This window comes from Staurois parvus, unplaced genomic scaffold, assembly GCF_062004578.1.
Source record: "Staurois parvus isolate SC_StPar_1 unplaced genomic scaffold, SC_StPar_1.0 ptg000498l, whole genome shotgun sequence".
In the NCBI taxonomy this organism is placed as follows: Eukaryota; Metazoa; Chordata; class Amphibia; order Anura; family Ranidae; genus Staurois; species Staurois parvus.
In genome coordinates this window covers 5774622-5792767 of record NW_028318294.1, presented here as the reverse complement: position 1 = coordinate 5792767, position 18146 = coordinate 5774622, and the positions used below count along the sequence as shown (strand labels likewise).

General features: G+C 46.2%; 1 protein-coding gene across 1 annotated transcript in view; it reads left to right on the top strand.

The window, feature by feature from the left end:
* The first annotated feature begins 2388 nt into the window (after positions 1–2388).
* The window catches only part of WWOX (WW domain containing oxidoreductase), a 1232324-nt gene continuing 1216566 nt past the window's right edge, over positions 2389–18146 (top strand). The window contains exons 1-4 of the mRNA XM_089689818.1: positions 2389–2620; positions 13221–13436; positions 15519–15583; positions 16201–16258. Of these exons, the coding sequence (XP_089545944.1) occupies positions 13330–13436; positions 15519–15583; positions 16201–16258 (230 nt within the window). The 5' untranslated portion in view covers positions 2389–2620; positions 13221–13329. The remainder of the gene's footprint in view (positions 2621–13220; positions 13437–15518; positions 15584–16200; positions 16259–18146) is intronic.

Here is an 18146-nt window from a genome sequence, read left to right as displayed (position 1 = left end):
ACAGATAGCCAGCAACACGTGATTCGGCAGACCTGATAAAATTTGCATGGGGGAGGGGGGTAATATTTGGAGGTTATGGGGGGAGAGAGGTATTATTTAGGGATTATGGGGGTAATATTTGGAGGTGATGGGGGAAGGGAGGTATTATTTGGAAGTTATGGGGGGAGGGTGTGTTATTTGGTGTATTATCTGGTGTTCGGTGATGGGGAGAGGATGTCGGTGTAGATATATTGGGGGAGGATGTTGAAGTGTATGTTGGTGGGTGTACAGGTGTCCTGGTGGTGGGAGAGGGGTGTCGTATCTGTTTCCTGGTGGTGGGGGAGAAGTGTGGGGGGGGGGGGGTGTACAGGGTTCCTGATGATGGGGGAGGGGTGTGTGTTCTGCTGTATGGCTGTCCTGGTGGTGGGGGAGGGGTGTACAGGATTCCTGATGGTGGGGGTGTTGGAGGGGGGTGGGAGTGTCCCAGTGGTGGGGGAGGTGTGTCCCGGTGGTGGGGGAGGTGTTGGAGGGTGTACAGGATTCCCGATGGTGGAGGATGGGTGTCCGGGTGGTGGGGAAAGGGGGTGTGGAGGGGTGTCCTGAGGTAGGGAAGGGGGGTCCCGGTGGTGGGGAAGGGGTGTCGGAGGGTGTCCTGGCGGTGGAGGAGGGGTGTACAGGATTCCTGATGGTGGGGCTGTTGGAGGGGGGTGGGAGTGTCCCAGTAGTGGGGGAGGGGTGTCCCGGTGGTGGGGGAGGTGTTGGGGGGTGTACAGGATTCCTGATGGTGGAGGATGGGTGTCCGGGTGGTGGGGAAGGGGGGTGTGGAGGGGTGTCCTGAGGTAGGGAAGGGGGGTCCCGGTGGTGGGGAAGGGGTGTCGGAGGGTATCCTGGTGGTGGAGGAGGGGTGTACAGGATTCCCGATGGTGGGGGAGTGGTGTTGGGGGGGGGGGTGTCAGCGGGTGCGTGTACAGGGTTCCAGATGGTGGGGTCTGGGTGGTGGGCAAAGGGTGTGTGGAGGGGGATGTCCAGAGGTGGGGAAGGGGGGGGTCCCGGTGGTGGGGAACGGGTGTCAGAGGGTGTCCCAGTGGTGGAGGGATGTACAAGGTTCCCGATGGTGGAGGAGGGGTGTTGGGGGTGTCCTGAGGTGGGGAAGGGGTATCGGAGGGTGTCCCGGTGGAGGAGGAGTGGTGTGTCGGGGGGCGGGTGTACAGGGTTCCCGATGGTGGAGGAGGAGTGTCGGAGAGGGGGTCCGGGTGGTGGGGAAGGGGTGTGTGGAGGGGGGTGTCCTGAGATGAGGTCCCGGGGCTGGGGAAAAAGTGTCGGAGAGTGCCCCGGTGGTGGAGAAGGGGTGTCGGGGGGGGGGGTGTTGTACAGGGTTCCCAATGGTGGGGGATGGGTCCAGGTGGTGGGGAAGGGGTGTGTGGAGGGGGGTGTCTTGAGATGGGGAAGGGGGGTCCTGATGGTGGGGGAGGGGTGTACAAGGTTCCTGATGGTGGGGGAGGGCTGTTGGGAGTCCGGGTGAGGGGGAAGGGGTGTGTGGAGTAGGTTGTCCTGATGTGGGGAAAGGGGGGTCCCGGTGGTGGGGATGGGATGTCCCGCCGGTGGGGGAGGAGTGTCGGGAGGTGTATAGGGTTTCCGATGGTGCGGGAGGGGTGTCAGGGGGTGTACAGGGTCCCCGATGGTGGGGGAGGGGTGTCGAGCGGTGTATAGGGTTCCCGATGGTGGGAGAGGGGTGTCAGGGGGTGTGCATGGTCTCCGATGATGGGGAAGGTGTGTTGGGGGGTGTACAGGGTCCCCAATGGTGTGGGAGTGGTGTCGGGGGGTGTACAGGGTCCCCGATGGTGGGGGAGGGGTGTCGAGCGGTGTATAGGGTTCCCGATGGTGGGAGAGGGGTGTCAGGGGGTGTGCATGGTCTCCGATGATGGGGAAGGTGTGTTGGGGGGTATACAGGGTCCCCGATGGTGGGGGAGGGGTGTCGGGGGGTGTACAGGGTCCCCGATGGTGGGTGTCAAGGGTTTGTCCTTATGTGGGGAAAGGGGTGTGCAGGGTCCCCAATGGTGGGGAAGGAGTGTGTGGGGGGGGGGGGGGTGTGCAGGGTCTTCGGGGGTGGGGGAGGAGTGTCGGGAGGTGTGCAGGGTTCCCGGTGGTGGAGGAGGGGTGTCGGAGAGTGTACCGGGTTCCCGGTGGTGGAGGAGGGGTGTCGGAGAGTGTACCAGGTTCCCGCTGGTGGGAGAGGGGTGTCGTGGGGTGTACCGGGTTCCCGGTGGTGGGGTAGGGGTGTCGTGGGGTGTACCGGGTTCCCGGTGGTGGGGGAGGGGTGTCGCGGTGACACCTGTGACTGATGTACACTGGCAGGGAACTGCACTGCGCGCTCCCTGTTTCCGGCGGGCACTATTGGTAGAACACAGGAAGTGTAGAGACACAGAGCCCAGTCAGTGTATAGAAGTGTATGCAGTCCATGTGAGTGAGTGAGGGCAGACTGGGATATCTGCTGTGTCCATTCACAGGACTGATCTCCCTTATATACAGCCTGTGGAGAGGAAAGGCTTTGTCCCCAGGAGCTTGCAATCTAGTGACACTGGGAAAAGTCAGCCTGTATTATCCCTTCTGGAGCTTGAACTGCCATCAGCATCATCACAAGGCAAGTGCCTTACCCCCCTCCCCCCCCCAGCAGGCTCCTATTGTCTCCTGACATTTCTATATTCCAATTCAGGAATCTGCCCACCAGGATGAGGATGTTTGTTGTCAGCCCTGTGACCGGCATGTATAATAACGAGCCTCCTTGTGGTGGGTTAGTTTCTGTGAATTGAACATTTTTCACACTGGCTTCAGTCTGGTACACTAAGGGCCGGCTTATGCCATGAATCTGCCAGGAACGCACCGCGCACTCCTGTGCGAACCACATGCGACTTGGGTGCAGTGCGATATCAGCCCGTTCATTTCGGTGTGCTGAGATTGCACCAGACTGCATGCAGCGACTTTTTTGAATGCAAAAAGTTTCGTTTTTGGTTCTATAGACCAATGGAAATGCTGCAGAAAAGCATGTAGTGCATTTTTGATGCGTTTTGCATTTTAAATCTGCCTAGCAACAAGAGAAATTTAAAAAGTAAAAAATAACGCATCAAAAACGCAATGCAGAAACAGCTCAAAGCAACCTGCATAGGTCTGAACCTAGCCTTACAAAGTGAAGATTCATCACATTCACTAAGCTCTGGGGAAAATGAGTGCAACTGCAAAATACATTCTATTTGTCTTTAGTAGATCAACCCCAAATCCTCCTTACCGCCTGCCAAATGCTTTCTGAGCCCTGGTTCACATATCTGCGTTCCTTCAGGCCGCGTTTTGCACGGGCACGAGAGCCCATTTATTTGAATGGACTCCCGTGCCCCGGGACACGCAGGGAAGAAGTCCCTGCACTTCTTCTGAAAACACAGCCTGCACAGGAACCTCGGTTCCCAGTATGGTTGCGATTTTCAGAACTAATGGCAGTTGCCTGCGGGTCCACATTCTTCTGTGCAGGTGGTGCGGCTGCACGGATTTTTGTGTGGATCCGAAGCTGCACCACCCACACATATGTGAACCTAGCCTTAAGAGCGATCCAAATGTGGAGAGCTATTCGGTACGCCATCATTTTTGGTGTGTTGGCAGCCTAAGGTTGATGCATATCAGAATGCACTGCATAGGACTCTTTCACCCCTGGTTCACATCTATGCGGCCGTGCGGGCTGCGTTCTGCACGGGCACGAGACCCCATTCATTTGAATGGACTCCCATTCCCGTGACACGCAGGGAAGAAGTCCCTGCACTTCTTCTAAAAACGCAGCCCGCACGGGAACCTCAGTTCCCAGTACGGTTGTGTTTTCCAGTGCGGGCGGCGTACCATTAGAATTAATGGCACCCGTGGGTCTGCATTCTTCTGTGCGGGTGGTGCGGATGCACAGATTTTGTGCGGATCAACAGCGGCACCACCTGCACAGATGTGAACCTAGCCTTAACAGCGATCCAATTGAGAGCTATTCGGTACACCATCATTTTTGGTGTGTTGGCAGCCTAAGGTTGATGCATAGCAGAACGCACTGCGTAGGACTATTTCACTCCCGGTTCACATATATGCGGCCATGTGGGCAGCGTTTTGCACGGGCACAAGAACCTATTCATTTGAATGGACTCCCATGCTACAGGAATCGGGACTTCTTTGGAAACCGCAGTCCGCACAGGAGCCTCGGTTCCCAGTATGGTTGCGATTTCCAGTGCGGGCGGCATGCCATTTGAAGTAGTGGCACCCACCCGCAGATCCGCATTTCTCTGTACAGGTGGTGCAGCTGCACGGATTTTCGCGTGGATCCACAGCAGCACCACCCACACAGATGTGAACCTAGGGTCATATTACAACCTGCATTATACCGCTCATCAGGGCAATGCACCCCCAACACACATCTGTGTGACAGCATCCAACGTCGCACTTTGTGATTTGCGTTTTGAAGAGAAGAGCTGATCAGTACATTGCTTTGTGATGCGAATGAGCCCTCAGACATCTTACAGGGGCCCCTATCTCTGCCCAGTCATCTGTGTCGTCTCACTTCTGAGTAGAGATGAACTTGGACATTCTCTGAACCTATCTTTATCCAAACCTCCGCTTGGCGCTATTTTGTAATCCAATGAGCTGTGAGCGCAGTCGTTCCCCGCCCTGCGGCATGTGTAAACAAAGGGGTGGGATACTGGCGACGTCCGTGTCCTTATATGGACATTTGCCCATATTTAGTCGATGAAAGCAGTAAAGGTGAAATCCTTTAACAGAGCACCTGTTCTGGTGACACCAGTTTTTTTTCTTCTTGTTGTGTCACAGGGACAGGAAGTCAGACATAGAAGGCAAAAAAAACTATTTTAAATTTTAAACTATTGCCCACTCTTTTGAAAATTAAACAAAAAAAAAAAAAAGGTTTGAGTTTTATATGCAATTTACCCAACTGTCAGGCTAGATTCACACACGGGCAGCTTCTGAAAAGCTGTCTACAGTAGATCACTTTTTAGAAGATGGGCGAGCAGCCTTGTCAGGTGTTTTGGTAACTATACTGACTATACTGCTGCCTGCTGAAGGACTGTGACTTTTTTTTTTTTTAATTGAGACTAATGCAGGCCATAGACGGGTCGAAAACCGGCCGTTTAAAAAAAAAATAAAAAATCGGTCGTTCAATAGGCCGACGTTACCACCAATGGTAAAAAATATTGTCCGATTTTCGACCCGTCTACGGCCGGCATTTAATTACTTCTGTCCCTTGCAGAGAGCTCCGCTATTATATTTGACATGAAAAAGTATTGCAGTTGCAACAATGTATCCATTTGTATCCATTTCGGATACAGATGTTTTTATTCGGATACAAATAGATACATTGTTGTAACCGCAATACTTTTTCATGTCAAATATAATAGCGGACTGGAATTCTTCTTCTTCTTTTCTTCTTCTTCTTCTTCCTTTTCTTCTTCTTGCAGGTCACAGCCATGGGCGGACTGACCATTTGGAAACTTGGGCACTGCCCGAGGGCCCGGAGTCAGTAGGGGGCCCCATGAGATGCCCCTGGTACCTTTTTCATAGGCTTTTTTGAGTTTGATCAAGGACACAGGGGCCCCATGATCCCTTATTGCCCGCTGGCCCCATGAGTTGTCAGTCCGCCCCTGGTTACAGCTCATGCGCAGATTTTGTATCGGTAAAACGATCGGCCGATTTGCCCATCATTGCCGGGAAAATCGGCCGATCGGCAAAATTGACCGATTTTTTTCCAACTTTACCGATAAAAAAAATGTGCCAAAACCCCGAAAAAGGGCCGACCAATTAACCCACTAACAGTGCGAAAATTGGCCGATTTTTTTTTTCGACCGATTTTCAACCCGTCTATGGCCTGCATAACGCAGATGAATGGAGGAGTTTGACAGGTGCTGTTGACGGACAGGTATTGACAGCGGCTACGGCATATGTACAGCCTCCTCTTGCTGTATGATAGCTTTCAGGTGATCAGCCAGAAGGTGGTAAAACCATCTGTTTTTACCACCCTCTGGCCTCCCGTGTTAAAGGGGCCTTATAAAATCTAAGGCTCCATGCACACGGGGCGCTTTGATAACGCTGGTAACGTTAGCTGTATAAAGTCACGTTAAAAATGTGAGTTTTTCAGCTTTTCTTTTTAGCATTTTTGCATTAGAGTTCAGTGGCGTTTTCCCACATTTTTCTGCGTTTGTGTTTCTTTTTGTTTTTTAAAAAAAAAAAAAAAAATTTCTTTGGTCAAAAAAGTCCAAAAACGCTGGTTTGCGGCATTTTACCGCGTTTTTCAGCGTTAGAGCGTTTGTATAGCTAAAAAACTCCTCTATAAGCCCACTAGTCCTGGGTTTTTCTCCAGCCAAAAAACGTTGATTTCAGTCTATGGAGACATAGGATAACATGCTGGGGGGTTTACTGACTGTAGAAAAAAATGTCAAAAGCCAAAAACAGCCAATATAAAAACGTCCAATGTTCATGAGGAATAGACAGGCACTACTGGAAGGGCTAACTACTTGCATTGGTGAAATAGGCAGCTAAGCTGCAGATTTACCACCCACCCTAAGCTAACATGGTGGTTGGAGGAGGTAATACACGTGGTACACACAAGATACTTTATATCGCAGGTGCAGCTAATATTACGCACCATATCCCATTACAGGGGCAGTACCGCCGCCAAATGTGATCCACTTTAGAGGGCAACGCAAATATAAACAGGAATTTGAAATGAATGTTGATATGAATACTAGGATTTAATGCATTAGGGATGAGAAAGTCAGCTGAAACTGACCTGTGTGCTGTAGTAAGCAGATCTTGCTGACCCCCGGCCCAGAACAGCCGTGTTAGATCTTGTGACCCACAGCATCTCTACATTATGTGCTACTTGTAGAATACTGAATGGGGAGGAGCCTGGAAAATGTGTCTGTGTCCCCATTTGGAATTTTATCATCATTTCCTGTCCTCGAGGGTAATGTAAGCGAGGGTAATTTTTTTCAAGGGAAACAGCAATAAAAACCTGATAGAGGCTCTAGCACTATTCAGACTGAAATACGGTTTTGTCTGGACTTTGGCTTTAACTCTTGCAAAGTTCTTAAAGAATATGTGAACTCAACATTTCATATTTCTGATATGTGCCTGCTGTACTTGTATTAAAAAGTGTCCTGTTCTTTTTGTATTGCCTCTTTTGTGTGGAATCGCTGGTGTTCCTGCCAGTTCCTGTGCGTTCTTATTAAAATCTGACCACACTAAGTATGAGAGCACAGTGCGGTCAGTACTCTAGCTCTGCTGGGAACTTAGTGTGCTCTTCTCTAATGATCAGACTCACCACACACACACACTCTCTCTCTCTCTCTCTCTACTGCTGTTTCTCCTCCCCCATCTCTCTAGGTGCAGCTGAGAACAGCAGGTGAAAGGTAAAGAAAGGGTATTTATAATGTTTTATTTTTTAAATCTATACACAATGTTTTGCCTTTCATTTCCATTTTAAACTGAATGGGTTGTTTTACATGGTGATGGCTCACATATACTTTAATTCATATTTTTATGTACTATTATTATTATTATACAGGATTTATATATTATTATTATACAGGATTTATATAGCGCCAACAGTTTGCTCAGCGCTTTACAATATAACGGGAGACAATACAGCAATGATACAGTTCAATACAAGAGGGATAGGAGGGCCCTGATCCATGGAGCTTACAATCTATGAGGGAGGGGCTAGTGGTCAAAAGGTAGTAACTGTGGGGGATGGACTGGTTGGAGGAGTAGAAGATTCCAGTATTAGCTGAGGACAGGATAGGCTTCCCTGAAGAGATAGGTTTTCAGAGATCACCTAAAAGTGAGCAGAGTAGGCGATAGTCTGATAAATTGGGGTAGAGAGTTCCAGAGGATGGGGGAAGCTCTGGTGAAGTCCTGGAGATGAGCATGGGAGGAGGAGACAAGGGAGCTAGAGAGTAGGAGTTCTTGTGAGGAGCGGAGAGTACGGTTTGGGTGATATTTAGAGACAAGATTGTTGATGTAATTTGGGGCAGAGTTATAAATGGCTTTATACGTTATTGTTAGTGTTTTGGATTTTATCCGTTGGGCAATGGGAAGCCAGTGGAGGGATTGGCAGAGAGGGGTGGCAGATACAGAACGGTTAGTAAGGTGGATGAGTCTGGCAGCAGCATTCATGATAGACTGAAGAGGGGATAGCCTGCGATGAGGTCGGCCAATGAGGAGGGAGTTACAATAGTCAAGGCGAGATATAACAAGGGAGTGAATAAGTTGCTTAGTGGTTCCTGAGGTTAGGAACGGGCGTATCTTGGAGATGTTGTGGAGGTGAAGTCTACAAGATTTGGACAGTGATTGGATTTGGGGGTGAAAGGACAGATGGAAGTCTAGGATTACACCTATTACCCTGGCATGAGGGGAGGGACTGATGATTGTATTATTGATCTTAATGGAGAAGTCGGGGGAGGGGGCACGGGCTTGGGGGAGTACTAAGAGCTCAGTTTTGGAAAGATTGAGTTTGAGGAAGTGGAGTGACACCCATGCCGATATGTCACTTAATAGGTTAGTGATGTGAGAGGAGAGATGTACTCATTTCTTTACAGCTACTTTATTGTATGCATGTGGTAAACCGTTATTATTGTTATTGCGTTTTCTGCCCTGAATGGCGCCGACTACTACAGTTTTTGTCAGCTTCCCCAATAGCCCATCAGGAATGAGATGCATAGTTGCATTGTGTCCAGCTGGACCTTTGTAAATACGAACTAAAGATCATACCTAATCATGTCTCTAAATAAAATGTGAAGCTTACAGTCCTGTTCACAAGTTGTGTTTGCTTTGTTTCGCCTTAAAAATGATATCCCATGTCGCTTTCTTGGTGCTTCAAAGTCTCTTCAAAGCCTCCATAGAAGTCTATGACAAAGATCGCTTACAGCAACTGCAGCTTTTCAGAGGCTTTTATTCAGCTTTAGGCCCCATGTACACGGGACACTTCTGAACGATGGAAACTGACTGCTGGAAAACGTAGGTTAAAAAACATCTGTTTAGCCTCGTTTGCATAACGGGTTTATGCGCATTTATGTGCGTTAGCGTTTAGAAGAACCTACCAAATGCTCAGAATGCACTGAAAAGTGGTAAATTATTAACTATTTCAGACTGTTTTAGAGAAATAACACAAAAAAATATTTTGCGCTAGTAAATATAAAATTATCTCCATAAATCAAATATATAAATGGTGCAAAAAAATGTATATATATATATATATGAAAAAATGTCCACACTTTAAAAAATATAACAAAAAACGTGCACCAAAAAATATATATAAAGTGACAATACCACCACCAAAATTAAACTCACCAGAGCTAAAAAATATTTTTAAACCATGTATTGCTCTGGGAACAGTAGTATTAATAATAATGATAAGTCATTCATAGATGTATCTTCAAGGAATAGTATTCTGCAGAGCCCAGATCCACATAGAACAATTTCAGATGGAGCAATTTACTTTCAAATCAATTATCATCAAGGAAATCCACTTCTCAAGAAAGCCACCTTCAAACGTATCCAAAGAGGGAAATGCCAGACACTCGGAAGAAACAGAAGAGCTTCATGGTGCAGTATTATTAAAACAACATCTTTATTTAGTACTCATTGTACTTAACTCAAAGGGTGTACCAGCCGACACCAGCATCAACAACAATCACAGCAAAACAGACCCAGCTACTCGGCACATGCGCAGTAGCTCATTGGAAATGTAATGACGTCACATCGATCAAGCCCCGCCCTGAGCTGGGCGGAGCTTGATCGATGTGACGTCATTACGTTTCCAATGAGCTACTGCGCATGTGCCGAGTAGCTGGGTCTGTTTTGCTGTGATTGTTGTTGATGCTGGTGTCGGCTGGGACACCCTTTGAGTTAAGTACAATGAGTACTAAATAAAGATGTTGTTTTAATAATACTGCACCATGAAGCTCTTCTGTTTCTTCCGAGTGTCTGGCATTTCCCTCTTTGGATACGTTTGAAGGTGGCTTTCTTGAGAAGTGGATTTCCTTGATGATAATTGATTTGAAAGTAAATTGCTCCATCTGAAATTGGTCTATGTGGATCTGGGCTCTGCAGAATACTATTCCTTGAAGATACATCTATGAATGACTTATCATTATTATTAATACTACTGTTCCCAGAGCAATACATGGTTTAAAAATATTTTTTAGCTCTGGTGAGTTTAATTTTGGTGGTGGTATTGTCACTTTATATATATTTTTTGGTGCATTTTTTTGTGTTATATTTTTTAAAGTGTGGACATTTTTTCATATATATATATACATTTTTTTGCACCATTTATATATTTGATTTATGGAGATAATTTTATATTTACTAGCGCAAAATATTTTTTTGTGTTATTTACTACATCTTATTGATTTATGGTGATTTTTTGCAGCTGGTATATTATAATAAGTGATTTATAGATATATATATATTTTTTTTTTTTTCCTTTTCCATAGGCGCCATTATATATATATTTTTTCTGTTTTAGAGAAATACAGAGAGTAGAAGCAGAGACAGCAGTATGTGTTGAAATTAGCTTAGGTGTAAGTTGCTCATTAACATTTCTTTTGTTTCCAAGGGTGGGAAAGGTGCCTGCTGGAATGAGTCATTAAGGTCACCTGGCAGGGGGTCTCCATGTGGAATTTGAGGTCTAAATGGTCATTGCAGCGCTGAGCGAACTATTGGCGCTTTATAAATACTGTATAATAATAATGTATAATAATAAATTAACATGTCTTTTGTTTCCAAGGGTGGGAGAGGTCTGAGTTGTGAATTGGTCATTACAATGTGTGACAAGCTTGGCAGGAGCAACCTGTGTTCAGTGTTTTGTCCATCTGAGTACCTTGAAAATGCTTTGCATGTATTTTTCATGATGAAAAAAGGCTCAGGACAGCATCGGGAACTGAAAGAGTTAAAAAAAAATTTCAACCGCAAACACTTGTAAACGCGATTTGCCGCGTTTACAAGCGTTTTGCGTTTGAAACGCTGATAAAATCAACTGCTGAACGCAAGTTTTCTGTGTTCAAAAAAGACTGTAAACTCAAATGCCTGTAAACGAAGATGTGTAAATGGACACATAGGAAAACATTAGGGAGAGTTCAGGGGCTGCTGAAAAAATAGCTGAACAGCTCCTAAACGTGAGTTTAGCAGCTGAAGTGTACATGAGCCCTTAGCTTCACTTTGTTTTGTAGGTATTGCAGGTATGAGATATCCCACGGTGTATTGGGAAACCAAGAAGCGAAGCGGAAAGATGTCATCAGTCACGCCCGGTTCATATGTATATATTTTGGTAATGTCTGGTGTATACATCATATCTGGTGTGCAGCAAGAAGGAGTTGGAAGGTGACTGGGGTCTGGACCAGCGTGGAGCAACTAGCACACATGGTGTGCAACATGGGAACGCTAGAGCAGAAGGGGAGCGGGGACTAGAGAGAGAAAGTACTAAGTGGCAGAGGATCAGCAGAGCTGGGGACCAGAGCACAAGAATAGTAGATAGCAAACATGGTGTATAGCGTGGGAGTAATATAGCGGGAGATGAGTGGGGACCAGAGAGATGGGAGGATCAGCAAACCAGAGGATCAGTGGAGCTGGGGGTACTACTGAATGGGGGATCAGCAGGGCTGGGGGTTACTACTGAGAGGGGGTACTACTGAATGGGGGATCAGCAGAGCTGGGGGTTACTACTGAGTTGGGAATCAGCAGAGTTGGGGGGTTACTATTGATTGGGGATCAGCAGAGCTGGGGATTTCCTACTGAATGGAGGATCAGCAGAGCTGAGAGTTATTACTGAGTGGGGATCAGCAGTGCTGGGGGTTACTACTGAGTGGGGGATCAGCAGAGATGGGGGTTTCTACTGAGTGGGGGACCAGCAGAGCTGGGGGTTATTACTGAATGGGGGATCAGCAGAGCTGGGGGTTACTACTGAATGGGGGATCAGCAGAGCTGGAAGTTACTACTGAGTGGGGGATCAGCAGAGCTGGGGGTACTACTGAGCAGGGGACCAGCAGAGCTGGGGGTTACTACTTAGTGGGGGGATCAGCAGAGCTGGGGGTACGATTGAGTGGGGGACCAGCAGAGCTGGGGGTTAAAACTGAATGGGGGATCAGCAGAGCTGGAAGTTACTACTGAGTGGGGGATCAGCAGAGCTGGGGGTATTACTGAGCAGGGGACCAGCAGAGCTGGGGGTTACTACTTAGTGGGGGATCAGCAGAGCTGGGGGTACTATTGAGCAGGGGACCAGCAGAGCTGGGGGTTACTACTTAGTAGGGGATCAGCAGAGCCAGGTGTGCTACTGAGCAGGGGATCTGCTGAACAAGGGTACTAATGAACTGGGGATCTGTTGAACAGGGGTACTAATGAACTGGGGATCTGTTGAACAGGAGTACTAATGAACTGGGGATCTGTTGAACAGGGGTACGAATGAACTGGGGATTTTCTGATTGAGGGTACTACTGAGCTGCGGTTCTACCAGACCTCTTTAAAACAAATCGAAAATAAACACACACAGGGTATTTGCCAAGCTTCATTACAACTTCAAAAAAGCATCACCAAAGCATCAATGAAGCATCACAGAAGTGTCAAACACAAAAAAAGCATGTTGAAGCGATAGGCGCTTTAATGTGCGTCAAAATCGAAGCAAGTGCAATTGAGTCTTATTAGGGAGATTCATTCTCTCTATTTGTCCTGTTGACCATTGTCATCAAAAGTAAAAATGGGTTGTCACCAAAACAGGAATAGAGGGAAGTCTTTCAAAGAGGTCACAAGTTCTGGTGACACCACGGGATTCCCTCACTTTGGATGGTGCGCTGCTATTGCAAATATATAGGGGGAGACTTACTAAAACTGGAGCCATCAGAATCTGAAGCAGCTGTACATGGCAGCCAATCAGCTTCTAACTTCAGCTGATTCAGTTAAGCTTTGGCAATAAAACCTGGAAGCTGATTGGTTTCTATGCAGAGCTGCTGCAGCAGATATACTCCAGTATATATATATTATATAGAAAACTCTGTATTTGCTGTACTCTCTTACTGTATCCAAAATGAAAAAATGTTTTCCCTTTGTTTGGCCCCCTGAGTATGGGATTTTCAGGGTCTGATTTCAGTGAATAGGGTGAGCTCCTCATTTCTGGTCTCTTCTGTGTACATGTCCTAACCAATTCTTTCTGTTTACAGAGCGCTGGAGACCTCTGGTGGTGAATTTACATACTGCTTGAAGCCAGAGCAGCCCAAGCCATTCACTTTACAATTCACAACTTGACATTACTGTAGCAGCCGCAGTGCCATGGCAGCCCTGAAGTACGCTGGCCTGGATGATACAGACAGTGAGGATGAGCTGCCACCGGGATGGGAAGAAAGGAGCACAAAGGATGGATGGGTTTATTATGCAAAGTAAGAAGGGCCACAGTCTATTATCAATCTCTAAATCTCTAAAAGTGTGTGATAAAAAGTTGTATGCTGTTATGTAATCTTTTTTTTCTTTCAATAAGTGTTTATTAGATTTTCGATATTTTAGGTACAAAGTACAAATTCGACCGCCTTCTAGTACAGAAACAGAGTTACAACTATAAACAGTAGTCAACAGCGGTCTTACATATATGGAACATAGCTAGAATAGGTGATGATCTAGATAACTTGTCTAAAAACAGAGATAGAACATACATTTTATGTCGGTCAGTTAATTAGTACACAAGAAGGCTGCCGGAATATAGGTTATGTAATCTCTTTAATAAGGCCCAGTACATACAGGCTTCATTATGTGAGAGCGATGTGTACAGCAAGGATCTATAGACAGCTTTATTGGAACCTTTAAGGCCACATTCACACTATCCTCCTGCGTTTGGGTATTTAACTGCAGGAGAAATTGTCTTTGTGAATAGCCCCGTAGTCTTCTGGTAGTAGTCTCGTGTCCCAGAAGACTAAAGGGAGGGTGATCGCAGCCGAAGTGGGAGTGGGTACCTGTCAAATTTGGGTACCCGCTTCCCCCCCACTCCTTAAAGGTCTGTAGTCTCTGGTCATCTCCTGTACTATGTCTGCAGTCTCTGGTTATCTCCTGTACTATGTCTTTAGTCTCTGGTCATGTCCTGTACTATGTCCACAGTCTCTGGTCATCTCCTGTACTATGTCTGCAGTCTCTGGTCATCCCCTGTACTATGTCTGCAGTCTCTGGTCATCTCCTGTACTATGTCTGCAGTCTCTGGTCATCTCCTGTACTATGTCCGCAGTCTCTGGTCATCTCCTGTAGTACATCCACAGTCTCTGGTTATCTCCTGTAGTATGTCCGCAGTCTCTGGTCATCTCCTGTACTATGTCTGCAGTCTCTGTTCATCTCCTGTACTATGTCTGCAGTCTCTGGTCATCTCCTGTACTATGTCTGCAGTCTCTGGTCATCTCCTGTACTATGTCTGCAGTCTCTGGTCATCCCCTGTACTATGTCTGCAGTCTCTGGTCATCTCCTGTACTATGTCTGCAGTCTCTGGTCATCTCCTGTACTATGTCCGCAGTCTCTGGTCATCTCCTGTAGTACATCCACAGTCTCTGGTTATCTCCTGTAGTATGTCCGCAGTCTCTGGTCATCTCCTGTACTATGTCTGCAGTCTCTGTTCATCTCCTGTACTATGTCCGCAGTCTCTGGTCATTTCCTGTAGTATGTCCGCAGTCTCTGGTCATCTCCTGTAGTATGTCCGCAGTCTCTGGTCATCCCCTGTACTATGTCTGCTGTCTCTGTTCATCTCCTGTACTATGTCCGCAGTCTCTGGTCATCTCCTGTAGTATGTCCGCAGTCTCTGGTCATCTCCTGTAGTATGTCCGCAGTCTCTGGTCATCTCCTGTAGTATGTCCGCAGTCTCTGGTCATCTCCTGTAGTATGTCCGCAGTCTCTGATCATCTCCTGTAGTATGTCCGCAGTCTCTGGTCATCTCCTGTACTATGTCCGCAGTCTCTGGTCATCTCCTGTACTATGTCCGCAGTCTCTGGTCATCTCCTGTACTATGTCCACAGTCTCTGGTCATCTCCTGTGGTATATCCGCAGTCTCTGGTCCTATCCTGTAGTATGTCCGCAGTCTCTGGGCATCTCCTGTACTATGTCTGCAGTCTCTGGTCATCTTCTGTAGTATATCCGCAGTCTCTGGTCATCTCCTGTTGTATGTCCGTAGTCTCTTTCCCTCACTCTCCTTATCTCCCTAAAATAGGAGAGAATTGTTTTGTAGTCCAAAATAAGAACTGGGAGGGCTGATTGCACTTCCTGAGATAACAGAGACAGAGTGAAAAGGACACAGAACAGTGATGCATTTATGGCAGGATCACTTATTGAACAGATATAACAAAATTCTTCCAATGTTATATTTAACAAGGCAAAGTGGAGCAAATAAAAGAAGGTTTTGTTTGGGTTTACATACACTTTAATAAAATGAAATCTCCAGAATATATGAATTATTTGGCAATAAAATAATGTTTCTGTTTTTCATTTAATAGCCACTTAGATGAGAAAACTCAGTGGGAGCACCCAAAAACGGGAAAGCGGAAGAGAATTGCAGGAGGTTGGTAATGACTTCACTGTCTTTAACTCATGTTGCTTCTTTTATACATTGGTGAATTATAGAAGTAATGTTTCATGCATGAGCCACTCTTTGTATCATGGACCATGGGAGGTATTATATAAGTATTTCATTACGATTATATATTATTGCTTCTGTCACCATACATGCTGCAGATTATTATTATGTCATTGCTTTTTGTCTGTGTTGGTTGACCATACATAGGAGGATTTAATTGAATGAAAACCATCAGATTTTTCCTCACACTTGAGGAGGCTCACCACCTGTCAAACACATTTGCATCGCATTTCAGAGGAGCTGCAGTACCTGCTGCACTTGTGAATGAGCCCTTATTTGCAATCAGCAAACGTAGTTAACAATTTTTTATAAATGCATAACTGAAGTATTTCTTAAAAATCTGCCTGAATTTATGATATAGGTATTGTAGAGTATTTAAGCACAGAGGGATTGACTGTTAACAGCCAAGGATGTTGTGGTTTTCCTGAGAACTTTTTCTACTCTAGGTAAAGAATTATGCAGGAGACAGAAGAAGAAAGTGGCTATGTGAACAAACCTTTTGCTGTATGAAGATTACTAATCAGTATTTATGTGTCTTTCAGATCTGCCATATGGTTGGGAACAAGAAACTGATGAAAACGGGCAAACGTATTTTGTTGAGTGAGTATGCATGCATGTGTTGACAGTTTTTTTCATATCAGAATAAGTCAGATATCAGATTGCAAACACAGCTTAAAACCCAAATACATGAAAAAATAAAAATTTAAATAGTGCATTGCGCATCAATTACCTTACTGCTCAGTCTTGATTCCAATCACCACCACATCACCACCCATCCTTCCTCTGGAGCCATGAGCGAGGACCTGGCTGCTGGAATTGTCGTCTCCACCAATAGGAGGTGTCCACATCAAGCAGGCAGTGATGTGGACACCCAAAGAAGGACTCCAGGAAATACAAAGAAGAAGAATCATCATGTGACGGTGTCTTCAGGTAAGTAAAAGGGAGGAGGTCAACTGCAGGTCAGGTACCCCTGTAAATGAACCCCTGAGATCAGGTGCTACTGTAAATGAACCCCTGAGATCAGATGCTACTGTAAATGAACCCCTGAGATCAGGTGCTACTGTAAATGAACCCCTGAGATCAGGTGCTACTGTAAATGAACCCCTGAGATCAGATGACTCTGTAAATGAAACTCTAGGGTTAGGTGTCCCTGAAAATGAACCCCTAAGATCAGATGCCCCTGTAAATAAAAAACCCTGAGGTCAGATGTCCCTATAAATGAACCCCTGAGGTCAGATTCCCCTGCAAATCAACCCCTGGGGTCAAATGCCCCTGAAAATGAAACCCTGAGGTCAGATACCCCTGTAAATGAATCCCTGAGGTCAGATGTCCCTGTAAATGAATCCCTGAGGTCAGATGTCCCTGTAAATGAAACCCTGAGGTCAGATGTCCCGGTAAATTAAAACTTGATGTCAGATGCCCCTGCAAATGAATCCCTGGGGTCAGATACCCCTGTAAATAAATCCATGAGGTCAGATGTCCCTGTAAATGAATCCCTGAGGTCAGATGTCCCTGTAAATGAAACCCTGAGGTCAGATGTTCCGGTAAATGAAACCTTGAGGTCAGATGCCCCTGCAAATGAATCCCTGGGGTCAGATGCCCCTGTAAATGAATCCCTGAGATCAGATGCCCCTGTAAATGAACCCCTGGGGTCAAATGCCCCTGTAAATGAACCCCTAAGGTCAGATGTCCCTGAAAACGCAACCCTGAGGTCAGATGCTCCTGTAAATGAACCCTGGATGATCTTAGAAAACTGATCAAACTTATCTCAAATGCACGGTGAATACATCTAATAGCAAGCTGCATTTGCCCGGAAACACAAGTCCAAAGCCTGTTGACACCTGACCTCATAACGGTAGATTCCAGAAGAACACAGGATTAAAGATTGACCTAGGATCAGATATATTTATGAAGGTTAAGTGGACAATGCCTTCATCTGCCTTTCTCCCCAGAAGCCCAGCTCCATATTTTTTTACATATTAGCCAGGGTCAGTATCTACTTCTAGAATTAAGTTGCTGCCACCCTTGAGGACATGATAATAGAAACCCCGGTGCCTTTTCAGTGCTCTGTATGTTTTTGGCTGTGTGTATCCATGTGTCACATAGCACAACCTTCTTCTGCTGCCTTTAACTCATGGACCAACCAGTGAAAAAATCCATCACACTACCTCAACTATTTCCAATGTTACTTCTCGTGACCAGCCAGAACCCTGTACTGAGCAGAATGATCACAGAGGGGATCTAAAGACTCATGAAATGCTTCTTCTTCTTGCTTGCAGCAGACTGATCATTCTTCCAAAATACCCCTCTTTTTTTAAATTTTGCTGGTTATTTATATTGTAGCCTACAGGATTTTTTTTCATTCAGACTTTTGAATTTATTGATAGGTTTGCTTTAGGTGTGTTAGGGTATACGCTAAATAATCAAAACCCTTTCATGTTTTCCCTGAATGTAGATCACACCTGTAGTCTAGTGTAGGGATCTACAA